The sequence below is a fragment of the Schistocerca serialis genome, chromosome 5, assembly GCF_023864345.2.
Source record: "Schistocerca serialis cubense isolate TAMUIC-IGC-003099 chromosome 5, iqSchSeri2.2, whole genome shotgun sequence".
Classification (NCBI taxonomy): domain Eukaryota; kingdom Metazoa; phylum Arthropoda; class Insecta; order Orthoptera; family Acrididae; genus Schistocerca; species Schistocerca serialis.
Genome location: NC_064642.1, coordinates 650,300,045 through 650,323,319, shown reverse-complemented (window position 1 = coordinate 650,323,319; position 23,275 = coordinate 650,300,045). Strand labels below are relative to the sequence as shown.

General features: G+C 43.8%; 1 protein-coding gene across 1 annotated transcript in view; it reads left to right on the top strand.

Annotated features, from left to right (window-relative positions):
• The window catches only part of LOC126480664 (neurotrimin-like), a 336,431-nt gene that overhangs the window by 61,891 nt on the left and 251,265 nt on the right, over positions 1–23,275 (top strand). The window contains exon 2 of the mRNA XM_050103887.1: positions 4,323–4,481. Within this exon, the coding sequence (XP_049959844.1) occupies positions 4,323–4,481 (159 nt within the window). The remainder of the gene's footprint in view (positions 1–4,322; positions 4,482–23,275) is intronic.

Genomic DNA, 23,275 nt, shown 5'->3' with positions numbered 1-23,275 from the left:
GCATAAAGAAGTTGGTTTTAGAAAAGCTCGATGAAACCTGGACCATACAGAAAAGAAGTGATATATTGTAGTACAGAAAGTAACTGAAAGAAGTACGTAATGAGACGAAAAGAAATGACACTTTTGTTCAAAGACAATAATTTTTACTAAAATCACAGCAGCTTGTTATGGGTATTACAAAAGGCGAGACATAGTTTTTAATAGCGTGTGTGAGCACCATGGACAGCGTTGCGAGCATTACAACGTGCTCTAATGGCGGACACAAGGTTGGTAAGGAGAGTTTGTGGTGAGGCGTTTCATTTTGCCTGCAACGCAGCTGATAACCTTGAGATGATCGTTGGCACATGTGGATGTGCTGTAGCAAGTCTCCCCAATGCATCCTACACGTGCTCAATGGGATATATAAGTCGGGGGAACTGGCGGGCCACTCCATTCGTTGAACATCCTCCTCCTGCGCTGTTCAGCGAGTTTGTGCATTGTCATCCATAGAAATGAAGCCTGGACTGAATGCACCCCTGAGAAGAAACACAGTGGGAAGGAGTACAGTGTCACAAAGATCGATGAAACCTGGACAATACAAAAAAGAAGTGTTACAGTATAGTTCAGAAAGTACCTGAAATAAGTACGCAATGAGTGTACCGTGTTCAAAGATTTGGATGTCAGTACTCAGTACACCTATGCAGCATTATGGCTCCCGACACCATAACACCTGACCCACCAAAACGATCGGTTTCGACAATGTACCTGGGTGCATTATGTGTTCCCACCTCTCGCCACATGATGGTCCATCCAGAACCACTACTCATACTGAATTTGCTCTCTTCCAAGAAGAGCACGCGAATCTACTCCTCGTGGTCCAGTAATCGTGCTTCTGGCACCACTCCAAGACGTATCGCTGATGAGCAGGTGAAAACCAACATAACGTATTGGTCGTTGGCCAAAGAAATCACACCGATTGAGCTGCCGAGCTACTGTGGAGCGTGATACTGTGGTCTTTGCTGCACCTGCTGTCTGACTTAGACCCTTTCTTGCCTGCTGCACAACGTACCTGATCGTCGTAGACCACCTTCTCTCGTTCAAGCAGCACTGCCTGTGGTTCAGCACACTACCCATACATGTAAAACAATAATGTGAACAATATGAAACTCTTGGGTGAAACGTGCCACTTTTCGTCTTTCTTCTAATTTCCCCACGATTTTTCTCCATATGAATTCATGCAAATGTCTTATCCGGGCCACGTTGTTATGAAGAACGCAGCAGTACACCATAACTTCTCCCAGATGGACACAGGCACTGTTTTCCTTTCCTTCAACTGCCTTGTGTTGCGGTGTCAGCCACATTTCGCTCCATAGTTGCACTGACCTCACGTAATGTGACCTAAAGCTTTCTCTGCACTACTAGGAGACTTCTGGCAACATGCTCCTGCACTATCGCTCATTTCCACCAAGTTGTTAATATGTTATATTATTTTATCTGTTACAGTCTTCAGTTAATACTCGGCAGAAATCAAACCTGCATTTGGATCGAACTTCCATAACTCATGTGCATAAACGTGTGCAGTATACTGCTGCATCCATTTTCAATAAGCCACCACAAGAAATGAAAAATCTTAGCAGTAATCCAAACGCTTTCAAATCGAAATTAAAGAGTTTCCTCATGGGTCACTCATTCTACTTCGTCGAGGAGTTCCTTGAAAAATTAATCTTATTCTCATGTTATATTGTTGATTGTGTTTACTTAAACTTATGACCTGACTTTTTGGGTCCATAAACATTTTAATTTATCTGTTATTTTTTTTACGTTGTAATTTCATGTACTACACGTTCCACGACCTTGCAGATGTGCTTCTCAATTTGGTCCTATGGAACCTGACGTGTAAATAAATACATAAATTTACAGAGCAATATATATTGGGTTGCAGTAGTCAGAATCCCTACTTCCTTAAATAGGTCACTGCAGGACGTTCTTGAGATTACATCACTAATAACTGGCATTACGTGCTTCTGGACTTGAGAATCTAATGAGCTATCCCACAAAATGATCAAGTATGACATTTGTAAGAGGATGACGAATACTGTTTCACTGGATTTAGAAGTAGGCTATTTTCTGGCGTCGAAAGCGAAACATAAATTATATGCCCTCTTGCTGGATTTTAATTTTGTAATATAAAACTGTCACTTTTACTGTTTATAGCCATATAAACGTCACTTAATCCTTTTGTTCCACAGCATCTTTATTTCAATGATATGAAACAAGGTTATATTAAACATATATTAGGTACCCGCACACAAAATACCAGTATAGTAAACTAAAAAGTGTCTGAGACATATATAAATAATTTATTTTCTCAGAAGTAATGTTGGTGGACTTATGCTGTTCTGGAAGCCATGGTTTCAATTACTCTCTCGTAATGATCTCATCTTTCATACACTCTCAACATGAATTCCATATTCATTAAATCAATGGCAACAGTGACCACGCGCCTTCACTCTTCCGTTCCTCCCGCTGACAGACTGTCGGCATCTTCCCCTTCCTCCAGCCTGCGTCCTTCGGAACTGCCACACTGGTGTCCTCTTCAGGAAAGTGCGTTTCATGCTCTGAGCACATTAACACGACGTAAGGATTCACAGTAGCAACGTATGTACACTACTGGCCATTAAAATTGCTACACCAAGAAGAAATGTAGATGATAAACGGGTATTCACTGGGCAAATATATTATACTAGAACTGACATGTGATTACATTTTCACGCAATTTGGGTGCATAGATCATGAGAAATCATTACCCAGAACAGGTGGTTACCTCTGGCCGTAATACGCCTTGGCATTGAGTCAAACACAGCTTGGATGGCGTGTACAGGTACAGCTGCCCGTGCAGCTTCAACACGATACCACAGTTCATCAAGAGTAGCGACTGGCGTATTGTGACGGGCCAGTTGCTCGGCCACCATTGACCAGACGTTTTCAATTGGGGCGAGATCTGGAGAATGTGCTGGCCAGGGCAGCAGTCGAACATTTTCTGTACCCAGAAAGGCCCGTACAGGACCTGCAACGTGCAGTCTTGCATTATCCTGCTGAAATGTAAGGTTTCGCAGGGATCGAATGAAGGGTAGAACCATGTGTCGTAACACATCCACTATTAAAAGTGCCGTCAGTGCGAACAAGGGGTGACCGAGACGTGTAACCAATGGCACCCCATACCATCACGCCGGGTGATACGCCAGTATGGCGATCACGAATACACGCTTCCAATGTGCGTTCACCGCGATGCCGCCAAACACGGATGCGACCATCATGATGCTGTAAACAGATCCTGGATTCATCCGAAAAAATGACGTTTTGCCATTAGTGCACCCAGGGTCGTCGTTGAGTACACCATCGCAGGCGCTCCTGTCTGTGATGCAGCGTCAAGGATAACCGCAACCATGGTCTCCGAACTGGTAGTCCAAGCTACTGCAAACGTCGTCGAACTGTTCGTGCAGATGGTTGTTGTCTTGCAAATGTCCCCCTGTGTTGACTCAGGGATCGAGACGCGGCTGCACGATCCGTTACAGCCATGCGGATAAGATGCCTGTCATCTCGACTGCTAGTGATACGAGGCCGTTGGGATCCAGCACGGCGTTCCGTATTACCCTCCTGAACCCACTGATTCTATATTCTGTTAACAGTCATTGGATCTCGACCAACGTGAGCAGCAATGTCGCGATACGATAAACCGCAATCGAGATAGGCTACAATCCGACCTTTATCAGAGACGGAAACGTGATGGTAAGCATTTCTCCTCCTTACACGAGGCATCACAACAACGTTTCACCAGGCCACGCCTGTCAACTGCTGTCTGTGTATGAGAAATCAGTTGGAAACTTTCCTCACGTTGTAGGTGTCGCCACTGGCACCAACCTTCTGTGAATGCTCTGAAAAGCTAATAATTTGCATATCACAGCATCTTCTTCCTGTCGGTTAAATTTCGCGTCTGTAGCATGTCACCTTCGTGGTGTAGCAATTTGAATGGCCAGTAGTGTGTATACTCTGATGACCACAATGCTTTTTCGTAGCTCTTCTATTACCAAGAATTGAAATAGAAAGAGGCACTGAATCGAGGACGTATTCAGATATTAATTTACATATTAACAGTTAACCAATGAGAGTTAATAAAAATATGAGGTGACATCTGAGGTGTCCAAGGATATTGTCGCTTTGCACATTATGGACCCAGTTCTTATCTCTGTTGTTCTCTCTTTCGGGACGTGGCACTGTGACCAGAGCTACAGCTTGCCTTGGAGTGTGATGGAAGACGTGCGCCCTGTTTTGTGGTGTTTCAGTGCCGCCGGACATCCTGGACTACCCGACGAGCACGGACATGGTGGTGCGCGAGGGCACCAACGTCACGCTGCGCTGCGCGGCCACCGGCTCCCCGCAGCCCACCATCACGTGGCGGCGGGAGGGCGGTGAACCCATCCCCATGGCCAACGGCCAGGAGTGTAGGTAACTTGTACCTGTCTCGTCCGTAGCCCGGCACTGCCGTGTAGCGAGTAGCCTGACTGGTCGGTGAACGTACGCTGCCGCAAAAAAAAAAAAAAGTCAATACAGTACCCTCAAGGGCAGGGTAGTTCATTATTGTAGGAATACATGATACCAAATACAAACAAAAAGAAACACGCGTCTCACAGTGAAGGGTGCCCAAGCAGTTTCATTAGTACACAGTGTAGCCTCCTCTGGCGGCAACACAGCCATGTACTCTCGCATGCAAACGGTTGTAAAGGTGCTGAATCGCGTCTTCCGATAGATTTTCTGAAGCATCTTCCGATTTTCGTTGCCTGCATTTCGGCAACGGTTCTTGTAAGCCAAGGAAAACGGGTAGGTTCGTGCTTCATCATGCCCCACACAGGTTCAACTGGCGAGTCATCTGGCTATCTTGCTAGCAAGGGCACTCATACACCACAAAGAGCAACACTATATGGACATGTCACTAGCACATCAATTACAGCGTCTGTAATGTAGCAGGCACTGGGTGGTTCACACAGCAGAAAACCCAAATGCGACTGTCTGCTGCATCTTACCACTCCTCCCCTCCACTCATCATTAAGCCTGGGATGGCACCTGTGTGTCGTGAGCGAACGTAATATGGAATACCCATCTCACCAGGTCCATGCCATTCCTTTGTATGTCCGGCACTTGTACATAGACAGAACCTAATCTCATCACTGAAGAGAACAGGGCGCCACTCCACTATTTCCCGACACCCCATTAGCTATGCTTTTCAGTGCTGTGGCGCCAGTGGCAACCTGGCCATAGGCACACGTGACCTTAATCTGCCCTGTGCTTCGTGATGCCACTCCAGGTGCAACATATTCCCAGATTTCGTCCCTGGATGATGTTCCGTCGACTACCGCTGCTCGCGCAGTTCGTCGATCTTAACGTACCGGTACGTTTGTACTACCTGGACGCCCGGAACCTGGTCTCCATGTGTGGGAGTGTTCCACAAACCACTATTGAAAGTAGCGACACACAACCGTTACATTGCCGACAATAGATGCAACAAACCGTCGGTACATCCATTAAGCATCGCACAGACCCACAATGCGATCGAGTTCAAATGGCTATAAATCAATACTTATTCGTTGGTGAGACATGTTTGTTACCTAGCGCTAAAAGTGCGAACACTTTTCACTTCTAAACTCAGCAGATTCACTATCTGGACCGTCAGAAGAGACAGGCATTCTGAGCACCGTCTCATCGCCGATGACCGTGTCAAATGAATAACTAACACTGCAACCTACCAGTCCTTGAGGGTGTTTTATTTTTTGACGACTGTGTACATCTGACAAGGGAAATGTCCCCACTAAAACGCAATAAAAATGTAGTATGCTCACTGTTTGAATACCTAAATATATTCAAATAATATACAGGTCGAGCACAAAGTCTTGCCCTGATTATAACAATTTATTACAGAATAACCATTTGACAGAATAATTTACATTTTATGCCGTTACATAGGTTAGTGTTACTAGTTTTTATTTTTTTAATTTTTAGATCTCTTACGTTAGTAAAGCTTAACGTGTGCTCTCTTGGTTACTCGGAGAATGTCGTGGTGGTATTCCAGTTCCCGCCAGGTGTTTCGTAACATGTGTTCTGTCACAGCAACCACAGTAGCTTGTATCTTAGCCTTCAGTTCGTCGACATCAGCAACTGGTGTGACGAAGACACTGTCCTTGATATAGTCCCAGAAAAAAAAAGGCAAGAGGCGTAATGTCTGGAGAGTGGGGTGGGCATGGTGTTGGACAGTTCCTTCCAATCCACCGATTTGGACATCACTACCCTCTCCAGACATTACACCCCTTACCCTCTTCAGACATTACACCCCTCGACTTTTTTTTTCTGGGGCCATATCAAGGACAGAGTCTTCGTCACACCAGTTGCTGACGTCGACGAACTGAAAGCTATGATACAAGCTGCTGTGGGTACTGTTACGAAACACCTGGCGGGAACTGGAATACCGCCTCGACATTCTACGAGATGCCAAGAGAGTACACGGTAAGGTTTACTAACGTAAGAGGTCTTAAAAAACAAAAACAAAAACAAAAAAAAACTAACCTATGTAACGGGATCAAATGTAACTTATTATGTCGAACGGTTGTTGTGTTATAAATTGTTATAATCAGGGCAAGCCTTCGTGCTCACCCTATATATATATCTCCTGTTGTATTACATCACTTCATTGTAACTCTACATTCGCACTCCGGTGATCAATAAGAGAACAATGTACGACAATAAGGTAACGCCTACGAGGGCTATTTAGAGAGAACGATACGATAGGTCGTGAAATGTAAACGACAGTGAAATTCCAATGAAGCTTTGCACAGATGTGTTGGGCAGGTTCTCTAGTATGCCCGTCGATCGCGTGACGTTGCTGTTCTCAGTTCTGAGCACACAGAGAGCACGTAAAGATGTCTAGAACAATAGTGTCTCCCACCAAGTATGGGCTCCCGCTGCGAGGCTTCCCTGATTTCATGCAGCACCACATACCGCACGCCCTACATGTCATGCATATCCTTCTTTATGACAACTGTCGGCCGCACGCAGCAGGACCAATGGGAAGTGTTTGATCACCCACCGCTCAGTCCGGACTTGTCTGCCTCCGATGTTCATCTCTGTTCACCTGAACTGCTGGCTGCGAAGATAACATTTTGGCACAGACAACGAACTGTAGACCAGCCTAGAGAAGTGGTGCAAAGCACAGGCAACTGCCTTCTATGACGACGGCATCGGAAAGTTGGGACAACGCTACGACAGATTTCCAAGTAGGAACGGCGACTATGTAGAGAAACAGCTGTAAGGTGTTGCAAATAAAACATTTTTGATTTTCATTGTGCTTTCCATTTCGCGACCGATCGGGACCTTACTTTCTGAATAGCCCTCGTATACTGGGTAATATAACCCAGTAAGTACATATTGTGTGAGTTAACATATACCATTTTAAGGAACTCTTTACTTTTCTGCCAAGTAATTCCTCGCTTATCACTTTTGTAACTCTGCTGTTCTTAAACAGCTGTTAAGAGTTATTGTTTATTCGAGGAATTGTGCTTTTGTAACCTTTCCATTCGTTAACGTTCAAACATGGGCTGTATGCACGTGCAGAGTTTTACAAACAAATGGCCGTCATGGGTTGTATTGCGGAACTGTTTGCTCATTTGAAAATTACCTTTATTTGGTGTTAACCTTCCAGTTCAAATACTTCCCTTGTGAGTCAGACCCACATATGAACCGTAACTGATACAAAGTCAAACCAGTGTAACGTCTCTGTCATCCGTATGGGGTGAGCATGTGTGTGGAAAACTAGACATACAAACCATTTATATTTTAATATTTGTTATGCACAGTCTGCCTTAGATACTCGAGTAAATTGTAAACTTTATAGAAATTTTACAGTTTTGAGCATTATTGTTATTCAGCAACCGTATACTAGTTTCAATATAAGATTAAACATCGTACCGGTTGCACATAAACGTACATTGACCTAGGTTTCGACGCCTACTACGGATGTCTTCATCAAAATAAATTGTGTTTAGTTTTACTTTTTAATTGGACATAGCTGCTCCAAATTTTGAGTATTTTTTTTTAGCAATGTAGCCGGTTGGCTACTTAATCTTATATTGAAAGTTTGTAGAAATTCATAAACTTTTGACATACATTGAACACCAAACAAAATGATAATAATACTATACGTAAACATAACTGTCGTAGGAGGAAGGCGCCAAGTAATGATTTACCAACAACAAATGCGCTTACAATTGACATCTACGTCGTAAGAATTTGTAGAATAACCACCGTAAAGGCAGCTGTTTATACTTTTATATTAAACCAAACAAATATGAACCTGAGCATAATAGTTGATCCAAACCAGTAATCAAGTAAAAATTCCTTCCTATCAAAGGCTGATACATGTTCTACAAATTCAAACAGTGACTAAGTCACATTTCATCTAGGCTGAAGAGAGAAGAAATTCCACATCTCAGTCAACTGCTTGTCTGCGTCGGCCTGAGCATGAAAATTATCATGCAAAACCATCCATGCTGTAGAAAACAAACTCAGGAGTGTGCACGATGTCATCACTATAAAACATGACACACACAGCACGACGGCTAACAATCACAAGTTGATTGTAAGAAATGGTCTGCTGGATGATTACTCCTTGGTTGTAGGCTACCTCGTCAGCGTGACTCAATCCAAGTCCAGGAAATGGTCAATCTGCGTCTGAGTTACGACTTCTGAGGTTTTTTTTATTGAGGTTCTAATAATGGTACCACAATGGCCTGTAACGGCCTTGCCTAAAATCTAAGTACCTGTATGCACACCTCATACCGTTTGGCATAAATACATATTCTCTATAAGCGTCCCTAAATTGACGTATTAAATCATCCAAATTAGGCTTATAATACTACAATTCTTCCAATACAATAACAACTGCAAAATAATTAATCCTGTTGCCGTAAAATGTTACAGCAAGTTCATCAATCCTCTGCTGGTTGTTAGGAACAAGGAAGCCGAGGCGTAGATCGTCCGGGTAATTTCGGATATGGTCCCAGTTGGCATAAAAAAATTCCAACGCAGACATTAACTGTAAACAAATACCTTTATTCAGAAAGTAACATTACCTTTCCTCTTACAAGAAGTCATATAGACTCTATTCCTTACAACAAATGTAACGTATTTTACTTCACTCTGCACATTATCGTTTTTCTCAGGTTCATCACCAGCTATTTGCAGTCCAATATAGAATGGATTGGTACCTTGAAAATGGCGATTCTTTACTTTACACTCCTTCTCTAAATCTGTCCAGGATTTAACTTTAGATATATCGGCACTTTGTTCAGTTTTAGAATACGTTACAAACTTAAATCTATTCCTTCTAGTATATTTACGCCATGGTACACCGGTTGACCTTTGTGGATTCAAATCAAACGCACCCATTTTATTACTACAAGCTATACGAACTTTTTATAGTGTTCTTCCTTGGACCTCTCCATATCTGGCTCTCCGAGCCCCTCATATGGTAACAGACGTGAGTAGAGTACAGTCACTATCGAGCTCTTGACTATCGCTTCAAAGTGTCTAATGTCTCTGCAATAACTCCAAAATTGTGTTTGATAAGGTGACTGGTTGTCTTAGTGGTAATACGAAGAGTCGGAAGTTGGTATCCTCTTCTCCTCCAGGAGACATCCCAGACCTTACAGATAATTCGATGAGTGCAATGCTGTGCATGTAGTCACATACTGAGAAAACTGACTCGTGTCAGCCAACCTGTTATTTGGCATGATAACAATTCTTTGCCACTTGGTGGACGTTCTCGGACACTTAAGGCAAGAATTAAACCTAGTGCTCATTTGGACAATATTCTATACGACCATTTGAATATATCCTCCCTGCTGCAATCTTTCCTTCGGCTGCGAAGTTTTAAGAGTGATATTCATATTCGAATTCATTCAAAAATGGTTCACTATGGGACTTAACATCTGAGGTCATCAGTCCCCTAGAACTTAGAACTACTTAAACCTAACTAACCTAAGGACAGCACACACGTCCATGCCCGAGGCAGGATTCGAATCTGCGACCATAGCGGTCGCCCGGTTCCAGACTGAAGCGCCTAGAACCACTCCGCCACACCGGCCGGCCTCGAATTCATCCTGCACTGATTGTGTTCGACCTGTAATAATGTGGCTACACGTACTGTGTTCGATGTACGCCAATTACTGTACGCCAATTACTCGTGTACTGTGTGCCAGGTTGTTTGGCTCTGAGCGCTATGGGACTTAACTTCTAAGGGCATCAGTCCCCTATAACTTAGAACTGCTTAAACCTAACTAACCAAAGGACATCACACACATCCATGCCCGTGACAAGATTCGAACCTGCGACCGTAGCGGTCGCACGGCTCCAGACTGTGCCAGGTTGTTTAACCACTGTATTCAAGATCTATGATCACATAGGCTGTTGCAATGATGACAGGTGGTTTAGTCTTGACATGTCATTTGCGTCACGCGTTTCTATTTTACTTAACAGTTTAGTCCGAACAGTGTTATTTTGGCCCTTGTTTTTCCCCGGAGTTTGGCTATATCTTATTTTACGAACATCAACCAACAAGTAGTGTATAGAGAAGATATACTGACTTCTCATATTATTTTGTCCCCCCATGAACCATGGACCTTGCCGTTGGTGGGGAAGCTTGCGTGCCTCAGCGATACAGATAGCCGTACCGTAGGTGCAACCACAACGGAGGGGTATGTGTTGAGAAGCCAGACAAACGTGTGATTCTTGAAGAGGGGCAGCAGCCTTTTCAGTAGTTGCAAGGGCAACAGTCTGGATGATTGACTGATCTGGCCTTGTAACAATAACCAAAACGGCCTTGCTGTGCTGGTACTGCGAACGGCTGAAAGCAAGAGGAAACTACAGCCGTAATTTTTCACGACGGCATGCAGCTTTACTGTATCATTAAATGATGATGGCGTCCTCTTGGGTAAAATGTTCCGGAGGTAAAATAGTCCCCCATTCGGATCTCCGGGCGGGGACTACTCAGGAGAATGTTGTTATCAGGAGAAAGAAAACTGGCGTCCTACGGATCGGAGCGTGGAATGTCAGATCCCTTAATCGGGCAGGTAGGTTAGAAAATTTAAAAAGGGAAATGGATAGGTTGAAGTTAGATATAGTGGGAATTAGTGAAGTTCGGTGGCAGGAGGAACAAGACTTCTGGTCAGGTGACTACAGGGTTATAAACACAAAATCAAATAGGGGTAATGCAGGAGTAGGTTTAATAATGAATAGGAAAATAGGAATGCGGATAAGCTACTACAAACAACATAGTGAACGCATTATTGTGGCCAAGATAGATACGAAGCCCACACCTACTACAGTAGTAAAAGTTTATATGCCAACTAGCTGTCCAGATGACGAAGAAATTGAAGAAATGTATGATGAAATAAAAGAAATTGTTCAGATAGTGAAGGGAGATGAAAATTTAATAGTCATGGGTGACTGAAATTCGAGTGTAGGAAAAGGGAGAGAAGGAAACATAGTCGGTGAATATGGATTGGGGCTAAGAAATGAAAGAGGAAGCCGCCTGGTAGAATTTTGCACAGAGCACAACATAATCATAGCCAACACTTGGTTTAAGAATCATGAAAGAAGGTTGTATACATGGAAGAACCCTGGAGATACTAAAAGGTATCAGATAGATTATATAATGGTAAGACAGAGATTTAGGAACTAGATTTTAAATTGTAAGACATTTCCAGGGGCAGATGTGGACTCTGACCACAATCTACTGGTTACGACCTGTAGATTAAAACTAAAGAAACTGCAAAAAGGTGGGAATTTAAGGAGATGGGACATGGATAAACTGAAAGGACCAGAGGTTGTACAGAGTTTCAGGGAGAGCATAAGGGAACAATTGACAGGAATGGGGGAAAGAAATACAGTAGAAGACGAATGGGTAGCTTTGAGGGATGAAGTAGTGAAGGCAGCAGAGGATCAAGTAGGTAAAAAGACGAGGGCTAGTAGAAATCCTTGGGTAACAGAAGAAATATTGAATTTAATTGATGAAAGGAGAAAATATAAAAATGCAGTAAATGAAGCAGGCAAAAAGGAATACAAACGTCTCAAAAATGAGATCGACAGGAAGTGCAAAATGGCTAAGCAGGGATGGCTAGAGGACAAATGTAAGGATATAGAGGCTTATCTCACTAGGGGTAAGATAGATACTGCCTACAGGAAAATTAAAGAGACCTTTGGAAATAAGAAAACGACTTGTATGAATATCAAGACCTCAGATGGAGACCCAGTTCTAAGCAAAGAAGGGAAAGCAGAAAGGTGGAAGGTGTATATAGAGGGTCTATACAAGGGCGATGTGCTTGAGGACAATATTATGGAAATGGAAGAGGATGTAGATGAAAATGAAATGGGAGATACGATACTGCGCGAAGAGTTTGACAGAGCACTGAAAGCCCTGAGTCGAAACAAGGCCCCCGGAGTAGACAACATTCCATTGGAACTACTGACGGCCTTGGGAGAGCCAGTCCTGACGAAACTCTACCATTTGGTGAGCAAGATGTATGAAACAGGCGAAATACCCTCAGACTTCAAGAAGAATATAATAATTCCAATTCCAAAGAAAGCAGGCGTTGACAGATGTGAAAATTACCGAACTATCAGTTTAATAAGTCACAGCTGCAAAATACTAGCACGAATTCTTTACAGACGAATGAAAAAACTAGTAGAAGCCAACTTCGGGGAAGATCAGTTTGGATTCCGTAGAAACACTGGAACACGTGAGGCAATACTGACCTTACGACTTATCTTAGAAGAAAGATTAAGGAAAGGCAAACCTACGTTTCTAGCATTTGTAGACTTAGAGAAAGCTTTTGACAATGTTGACTGGAATAGTCTCTTTCAAATTCTAAAGGTGGCAGGGGTAAAATACAGGGAGCGAAAGGCTATTTACAATTTGTACAGAAACCAGATGGCAGTTATAGGAGTCGAGGGACATGAAAGGGAAGCAGTGGTTGGGAAGGGAGTGAGACAGGGTATTAGCCTCTCCCCAATGTTATTTAATCTGTATATTGAACAAGCAGTACAGGAAACAAAAGAAAAATTCAGAGTAGGTATTAAAATCCATGGAGAAGAAATTAAAACTTTGAGGTTCACCAATGACATTGTAATTCTGTCAGAGATAGCAAAGGACTTGGAAGAGCAGTTGAATGGAATGGACAGTGTCTTGAAAGGAGGATATAAGATGAACATCAACAAAAGCAAAACGAGGATAATGGAATGTAGTCGAATTAAGTCGGGTGATGCTGAGGGAATTAGATTAGGAAATGAGACACTTAAAGTAGTAAAGGAGTTTTGCTATTTGGGGAGCAAAATAACTGATGATGGTCGAAGTAGAGAGGATATAAAATGTAGACTGGCAATGGCAAGAAAAGCGTTTCTGTAGAAGAGAAATTTGTTAACATCGAGTATAGATTTTTCAGGAAGTCATTTCTGAAAGTATTTGTATGGAGTGTAGCCATGTATGGAAGTGAAACATGGACGATAAATAGTTTGGACAAGAAGAGAATAGAAGCATTCGAAATGTGGTGCTACAGAAGAATGCTGAAGATTAGATGGGTAGATCACATAACTAATGAGGAAGTATTGAATAGGATTGGGGAGAGGAGAAGTTTGTGGCACAACTTGACCAGAAGACGGGATCGGTTGGTAGGACATGTTCTGAGGCATCAAGGGATCACCAATTTAGTATTGGAGGGCAGCGTGGAGGCTAAAAATCGTAGAGGGAGACCAAGAGATGGATACACTAAGCAGATTCAGAAGGATGTAGATTGCAGTAGGTACTGGGAGATGAAGAACCTTGCACAGGATAGAGTAGCATGGAGAGCTGCATCAAACCAGTCTCAGGGCGGAAGACCACAACAACAACATATTATTTTGTGCATGCTTCTGCTTAGATGCCACTAAGCAGGAGGGATACTGTAATTAATAGCTTAACAGCAGTCGATACAGTTATTCATTACCGCAATCCACTTCACCAGTTCATCCCAGCAGTAATTAAAACTTGTGGATTCTGGTGTCAATACACAATCGTTCAAAATATATGGTTCTCGGGCGAGACGTCTCCACAATATTTCATCAGCGCAACTGGCCGACATCATACCTGAAGATGTCGGCCTGTTGCGCTGATGAAATATTGTGGAGTTTTCACTATGACATCCGACGTCTCGCCCGAGAACCATATTTACAACATGTCCGTCGGGAAAGCCTCAAGCAACACAATCGTCCAAAAGTTTCTGAACAGTATTACTGAAAATAATAAAACAAACTGATCATGCCATAAAACTAAGGGTATCGTTAAGTAGTGGGCATACTGACCTTCCCAAGCTAGCGAGAGTTTCCATTTAGCTAGATGGATATTATGCCTACTGACCTACTGATTAATGGCGTCCTTCTGCGTGATAGAGTCATTATGTGCATGAATTACTCTACTTGTATGGTTGCCACTCCAGTATGGAAAAAGCTCTCTAATACAGGTGATGGAATAAAATAACGGCTAACATTTTGCGATTATTATATTTACCTGAATTTTAATGTGTGATCGTGCAGTGTAGCTTTTGAAACACACATTCTTTCCTGTCTCTACAGTGATTAACAGACGCTAGACTGTATCTCTTACATACTTAGCTCATAATAACAGAGCAATAGCGCGAAGTATGAGTTGCTGAAACGCATAAGCTGAAAAGATTTTTGTGCTACACCTTGGATGAGAGCCCAAAATTATAATTCACGGGGTATCTATAGCCTCGATAGCTGTTTTATAAGGGCCGTTCAAAAAGAAACGAGCTGGAGACATAATCACAGAAACGAGTACCTGTATGTTAGACGTATTGACCCTGGCTGTTGAGACACTTGTCCCATTGTGACGAAAGGCGGTGAATGACTGCCTCATAAAATTCCTAGGGCTGCGATGTTAATCAGTTCCGCACGTACAGCTGGACGACGTCGTCCACATGAGTGCAGGAAAGGCTATGCTGACGTTCTTCTTTAACCAAGATGGGCCCCTTTTGATTCACTTCCTACAGCACGGGACAACAGTGACTGCCCAGCGTTACTCGCACCTTTGACCACCCTTCGCCAAGCGATCAAGTCAAAACGACCAGGCAATCCCACCTGTGGAGTCACTCTGCTCCATGACAAAGCAAAGCCTCATATGGCCAACACAGTCGCGGCACTCCTGCAGAAATTCAAATGGGAGGTTCTCGGCCACCCTTTGTACAGTCCGGACCTCTCTCTCTGTGATTACGCCATTTTCGGTCCCCTTAGAAAAGCTCTGAGGGGCAAACGATTCACCTCAGAAGACGACGTCCAGCTGTACTTTCGGAACTGGTTAACATCGCAGCCCCGGGAATTTTATGAGAGAGCCATTCAGCAGCTTGTGTCACAGTTGGACAAGTGTCTCAACAGCCAGGGTCAACACTTCCAACATACAAGTACTGGTTTCTGTAATTATGCCTCCGGCTCTTTTCTTTTTTGAATGCCCTTATAAATATAGGGTACCATACCCGACGCGTAACAGTTCATTCAAAATACAGAATAGACCATTCGTAAAAAGGCCAATGATTTTTTAAATATGTAGACATATTTGCGAACTAAACGAAAGTCTTTGTACGTACTTAATTGCTGGCCTATTATCACATAGTGTGAATTATACTTCCACTCCTTAATAGAGTATTTCTTCACAGGCTGTATCTGACTGCCGACCGTGAGATGCAATTCTGATATACTGGTTGCTTTTGTTGCTGTCTTGACCTGATAAGGCATAATTCTTGATGTATGTAGTGGCTCCGTGTGCATTTTAACCATACATTGTCACGTGTCATTAAAAATGAATATATATAGTTATTTGCATACTTCACATCGAGTTTGTAAGTTGTGATAAGACAGATTTCCATAAGTTAAAGATATCTGAAGAACATAACTCTGTTGTTCCATTTCGACTAAGTCTGACGCTTAAGGTGCACCTTTTCACTTTCTTCGAGTAGCTAGTTTATTTGACATATTTGTTTTTTCATGCATACTACGTATGCCTTAAGAGAAAAAAGATGGAGGAAAGTGCCCTAAAGTGGAATTCTCTTCTAATGCGCACCTCCTGGTCTTTTGGCTCTGCTTCTCTTGAATTCTTGTGGACCCAAGTGTAAACAGTAGGTCAGACTTCTACCATTCTACAGTGAAGTACACAAGTCTCCCACTGCACTTGTTACTTATCAGTTGGCCGTTCATGGTTTGACAAAGGAAATATGTTTACACTGTGCTAGACTTTTCGTTATTTGTCCTAGATAACGGTAGGTAAGCCTTCCAACCTGTATGTGTCCTGTTTTAAGTTCAATGTACATTATTAAACCATTTCATTTAGACGTTTCATTAAAATTTATTAGCTTAACAATATATGGGCTACTGTCGCATAAACCGGACCCCTTCAGTTGCTTCAATTGTACCCCCCCCCTTTTTTTTAAGTCGGCCTGTGTTAAAACACACTCTTACTTTATCGTAATTCTCCTGCAGATTCCAAGAGGATAACGGATAAGGTTGATCAAGGACAGGAGAGTGCGTCTAGTAAAATGACTAAAGCTATTTATGCAGATCAAAACAAGAAAATCTGTTGGAAGAAAGTGGGTAAACACTTTGATATTCTAAAAACAACTCTTATGAGGTTGTACACCATAGAATAAAACACAAAAGTGGCAGATCTGCAATTCTGGTTAAAGATCTTAAAGAAGAGCTGGTTTACAATTGTCTTGCAGTGGAAGATTCTTTGGGCTTACTCGTAATGACTTGTAAAGAATGGCCATCCTACTGGTGAAAAGAAATGACATATAAAACACTTTCAACGAGGAAATTACTGGGAGAAAGTGGGTTAGTCGTTTTCTTAAACTCACAAAACCAAACTATGTATGAGAACGCCTACGGGAACATCCTATAGCAGGTCTCTTCAGTTCAGCAAAGGAAACAAGAGGGAAACACTGTAACCGTGTAGAAGATGTTATACTGCATTATACTTATACTTCGCAATTAGTTTATGTTTATCTGATTTAATACTTTTTTTCGAATTTTGTTTAGTAATATTAAGATTATTTTCAGAAGGTTTCCGATTTTGGCATTTATTTTTCAAATTTAGTAACTGTAAAGTTTTGGAAAATAAGTTTCTTTATGATGAGTGTTAATTACATTTTTTAAGTATAAAATGTAAATGGAGACTAACATTATAATGTAAATACATTTTCTGTTTACTCTTAGAAACTATTTCTGAAAAATGAAAATATATATAAAAATATTCTCACAACGAAAATTTCTAGTTGCATTAATAAGAGGCTCAGACTTCATAAAGTAACAAGGAGCCAGGTGGCATACACAGCCTGTGAACTTCCAGTCACTATGAAACGTTCCCTTAGAAAAATTAGTGAATTACTGTGCTGGTAAACCCCTTATGTTATTTGATTTTCAAACAGCTGAGAAAAACTGAACATACTCAGACATTTCTCTCTTTACTTATTCTGATCATCACTAAACTGACACAATATTTTTAGCGCAACGCAATCTGACTTTTAATAATCCCTACAAAAGAATGGCCCTGACTAACAATAACCTATACCTTTCATGAATCACTTACCTCACAAAAATCTTCGTTACTCGAACTACTGCAATACAGCGAGCGCCACTACTGCCAGTTAAATAAAAGATTCTAACTACTGAAGTCACTAACTACTGATAGGCGCAGTTAGCAAATGAAAGATTTTGATAAAGAACAAACAATGTATTTACCTTAATAGTGTTCAAAAGTCATAATATGTACATATATATCAGTTCATGACATCCTGTCTTACAAATTTACTGTCTCTGATGGACACACGTCCATCCGCTCTCAAAACTCCGTCATCTCTCTCCCCACATCCACCACTGCTGGCGGCTCAGCTCTAACTGCGCAACGCTACGCGCTGTTAACAGCCAACTTACCAACACTACAATAGCGACTATTTCAACAATGCCCACCAGCTACAGCCAGTGATTTTCATACAGAGCGCTAGGTGACGTTACCAACATAGAAACCTAAACAGCCTAGTTACAACTAGCCCTGTAGCCCTTGTTGCTAACACATCAGTGTGCTGCTGTTCGACTTGCGAGAAACTGGGGCGAATCGCAATGACACGAGAAAATCACCGCGTTACAGTCAGCAAGATGAAGGAGAGTAATTGCCCTCAATCATCTGACTGCGCCAGTTGCCTGAGTGAAGTGCGAAACCTTTGAACAGCGCCCCGAGGTCTGAGCACACGTAGATATCACAATTAATTCTCGAGGTCCTTACACGAGTGATGCACTGTCCAGCCACATTAACGTGACCACCTGTGAAAAGCCTGAATAACCGTCTTTTGTAGCGCTAGACGTCCAGGAAGGGGGTCGGTGAGCTTCCAGTGCCGTGGCCTGCTACGCTATGTTTCTCGGTTGAGATGCGAAGGGCCCGATTGAAGTGGTCCCACAGATTCTCGACTGGGTTGAATCCGGCTAGTTTGGTCCCCAGAGGAGTATGGTAAACTTATCTCGGCGCTCTTCGAACCACACACTTAGAATGCGAACTGTGTGACATGTTCCATTGTACCGCTGGCAAATATCGTCTTGCTCATGAGAAAGCAACTGCGCGTAGGGGTGGATATGGTCCCTAAAGATAAATGCGTACTTATGGTAACCCATAGTGCCTTCCAGAATAACAACATCACCCAGGGAATATAGTCAAACAATCTGCAGACCATGGAACTCCCTCCTCCGGCCTGGACTCTAAAGACGGTTGTTGCAGGGTGTTTGCTTTCAAAAGTTTCACGTCGGACATGCCAGCGGGCATCTGTCATTTAAAAAGGCCACCTGTCATCACCCGGTGGACGTCCACTTGCGCTACTAATGTCCAAACTCCAGCCTTCGTCGCTGACGAACAGCAGTCAGCATGGGCGCACGAACCAGGCGGCTGCTGCAGGGGCTCCTGAGCAGCAACATTCGCTGGACTGTTGCTTAGGAGACACTGTTGGTAGTCGCTTGGTTCACCTGGGCGGTCAATTGTTCAACAGCTTCACATCTATAAGCCGTCTTTCACCCCTGACACCTATGGTCCGCAGTGCACCACAGTTGCCTCAGCGACGATTTGGGTAGCGCCATTTTGCCCTTATTGGATTTTAATCCCCCCCCCCCTCTGGGGGGGGGGGGGGCGGGCTGGCAGCAGCGTAATGTGCCGCTCTACAGCCTACAGTAAAGTTAAAAAGCATAATGAGAATATAAACAAACAAGAAAAACAGGCGATAAAACGGTAGCATTGTAAAAAAACTGTGGAATTTAAAATATGATAACCCTGCGGTGACGATGCAGATGAAGATACACAAGAAGGAAACAGGCACAATTAAAAAACACGGCGACAGTATGGTGACTGTTTCCAACACTGACAGGGGACGTACAACACTGAACATTCACTCATAACAGAACTGTACAGGTGACACAGCGGCAGATTGGGGGGGGGGGGGGGGGGGGGAGGCGGGCCGACCCGGACCTATGAGGGCGAAAAGGGGGGCAGGAGAGAAAAGAAAAAAAAGGGGGCGCCGGGCGCCGATGGAGGGAGGGAACATAGAAAAGGGGTGGCTGGGCGGACGCGAGAAGAAATGTGCGAGGCAGGGGAGGGGAGAGCAATAAGACTCGGAGGAGAGGAGGGAGGCAGAAAGAGGGTAGGTGGGGAAAAAACAAGATGGAAGGTGGGGGGCAGAAGAGGGAGCATGGGGAAAGGACAGAGGAAGGTAGGGGGAGGTGAGGATCAGAGTTGATAGGAGGGATAAATGGAGAGAGAGAGAGTATCATCTGGGAGGGAGAGTCGACAGAAGCCACCTTGGGAAAGGAGATGAAGGATGCAGTGGTGAAGGGTACGGGGGACACAACGGTGAAGGTGTGGCAGAGGCCGAGGGTTGGAGAGGAGATGAGCATCCAGAGGATGAGGTGAATCAAGGCGGCGGGCGTCATTTTGTCAAGCACGATACGCTTTTACCACGGCGTCACGTGAACTACTTACAGACGTAGCTGTTTCAGAGATCCTTCCACCCTTCTCCGGAAAGCCAATTATCATGCCCTTCTGGACGTCATATAAATCTCTTGCTCTCGCATTACAAGAACGTCATTACTATTACTGTTTCCCGCGTCCCCCGCCCCCCCCCCCCCCTCCCATCGTCACGCTTTATATACCCTCTGTCACTCGGAGTACTACCCGCCATCTGTGAGTGGTTACTGCACATTCAGTCGAACATAGGCGGTGGTCACATTAATGTGACAGATTCTGTAAATTTACACTACAGGTTTCCCTGTGAATAAAGCCTGTGTCTTCTCCACGTACTTCTTAGGTATCTATGTTAAACTTTCTGATGACCACACCGAATTCTTGCGATGCTAACGGTGTGCCTGACAAGGAATCCCTTGAGTATAGGGTCGCAAGCTTAGTATTTAGTAAGGCGCATTTGAAAGCGTTGTGTTACCAATTGTGACAGGAAAAATATTAGCAGTTAATGATTCGCCATGGGCATCAGGAGGGCGACAGATAATCAGTGTGCGGGAGGTGCAGAGATCAACCTCCAACGGTATATATGCATTACATTTTACACAATGAGCATCGCCGACATTCAAGCAATGTTCAAAACAAAACATGAACTCCGAATATAAAATGGTGCGCCACAGTGATCACAAAAGTTCACACCGTCAAGATCGAAGACGAACTCCTTGGGAATTAAAAACCGGACAGGAGGTTCAGTTTGCTTAAAGAATGCATATACAGTGAAGCACCAAACAAACTGGTATAGGCATGCTTATTCAAACACGGAGAGATGCAAACAGGCGGAATACGGCACTGCGGTCGGTAACGCCTACATCAGACAACAAGTGTCTGGCGCGGTTTCAGATAGCTTACTGCTGCTACAATGGCAGGTTATCAAGATTTAAATGAGTCTGAAAGTGGTGTTATAGTCGACACATGGTAAACAGCATGCCCGAGGTAGGGATGAAGTGGGGGTTTTCCCATATGACCATTTCACGAGTCTACCGTGAATATCGAGAACCCGGTAAAACATCAAATCTCCGACATCGCTGTGGTCGGAGAAAGATCTTGCAAGAACGGGTCCAACGACGACTGAAGAGCACTGTTCACGTGATAGAATTGCAACTCTTCCGCGAACTGTTGTAGATTTCAATGCGTGTGAACCATTCAACGAAACATCATCGATATGGGCATTCGGACCAGGAGCCGAAGGCCGACTCGTGTACACATGATGACTGCACGACCCAAAGCTTTACGCCTCGCCTGTGGCGGCCAGCACCGACAATGGACTATTGATGACTAGAGACATGTTGCCTGGTCGGACGAGTGTCGCTTCAAATTGTATCGAGCGGATGGACATGTACGAATTTGAAGACAACCTCATGAATGCGTGGACTCTGCATGTCACCAGGGGACTGTACAAACTGGTAGATGCTCTGTAAAGGTGTGGGGCGTGAGCAGTGGGAGTGATATTGGGCCCCTGATACCTCTAGGTACGACTCTGACAGGTGACACGTATGTAAGCATCCCGTCTGCTCATCGGTATCCATTCATGTCCATTGTGCGTTCCGACGGAGTTGGGCAATTCCAGCAGGACAGTGCGACACCGCCGGCCGGGGTGGCCGAGCGGTTCTAGGCGCTACAGTCTGGAACCTCACGACCGCTACGGTCGCAGGTTCGAATCCTTCCTCGGGCATGGATGTGTGTGATGTCCTTAGGTTAGTTAGGTTTAAGTAGTTCTAAGTTCTAGGAGACTGATGACCTCAGAAGTTAAGTCCCATATTGCTCAGAGCCATTTGAATGCGACACTCCATATGTTCAGAATTGCTACAGGGTGGCTCCAGGGACACTCTTACGAGTTTAAACACGTCCGCTGGCCACCAGACGCCCCAGACCTTAACATTACTGAGTATATCTGGGATGCCTTGCAACATGCTGTTCAGAAGGGATCTGCACCTCGTACTCCTGCGGATTTATGGGCAGACCTGCAGGATTCATGCTGTGAATTCCCTCCAGCACTACTTCTGACATTAGTCGAGTCCAGGACACGTCGTACTGCGGCACCTCTGCGTGCTCACGGGGGCGGTACACGACATTAGGCAGGTGTACCAGTTCCTTTGGGTCTTCAGTGTAGAATCATGTTAGATGATGAGAACGGATGAATGTGATTTCTTACAACCGAGTGCTAAACATTCTGTCGTGGTGCTTATTGTGAAACTGGCTAATCCTTAAGGCAGGGCCGGCCACGGTATGCCATACTTCACGCGGGCAAGGCGTGCGGGTTGCGTGCCGCCACGGCACGGCCTCAGGCTTTGCTCGTTCCTTCCCTGAAGTACTCGGTACAGCGCGACATTTCATTTAGTACTGTGGTGCTGCGTTTTTCTGTCGGCACAATTCTCTTCATTTCGGCAGTATTGAGCGGTCAGCGCTATTTATCCTTCGCCGTTTGTTCGTGGTATGAAGGACTATTACAGGTTCAGTCGATGCTTGCACAAAAAGAGGCAGTCTAGCAATCTATCGTCACAAGCATTTAAAAATGAATGGGAATGACAAAAGAAAAGGATGTGAATTCTCAGTGTCTATTATGCAGTTGCATCAGCGATGGGTACTGTAAACTTGGTATGAAACGATATTACAATACCAGGTAGAAGGAATTTAAAGGTTCCGTTAACATCGAAAGAGCAAAAAATTACAACAATCGATTGATGGGGATCATCGTTCAGCACATCAAGAAGTTCTTAGTTCTAAATACTCAGGCACGTAACACACGAAGAAATTGATGGTATCAATAGTAAAATTTATGAAGTCGCATTTGCAACTGTTTTCGAAAAATGGTTCAGATGGCTCTGAGCACTATGGGATTTAACAGCTGAGGTCATCAGTCCCCTAGAACTTCGAACTACTTAAACCTAACCAACCCAAACAACCTAAGGACATCATAAACATCCATGCCCGAGGCGGATTCGAACCTGCGACGTAGCGGTCGCGCGGTTCCAGACTGAAGCGCCTAGAACCGCTCGGCCACACCGACAACAGTTTTCGATTGAACTGAACGAAGAGTATGAAGCCTTTATATATTACTAAAAAGTTCGTTGTTAAGTCATGCCCAGAACGATTATTCGGTTT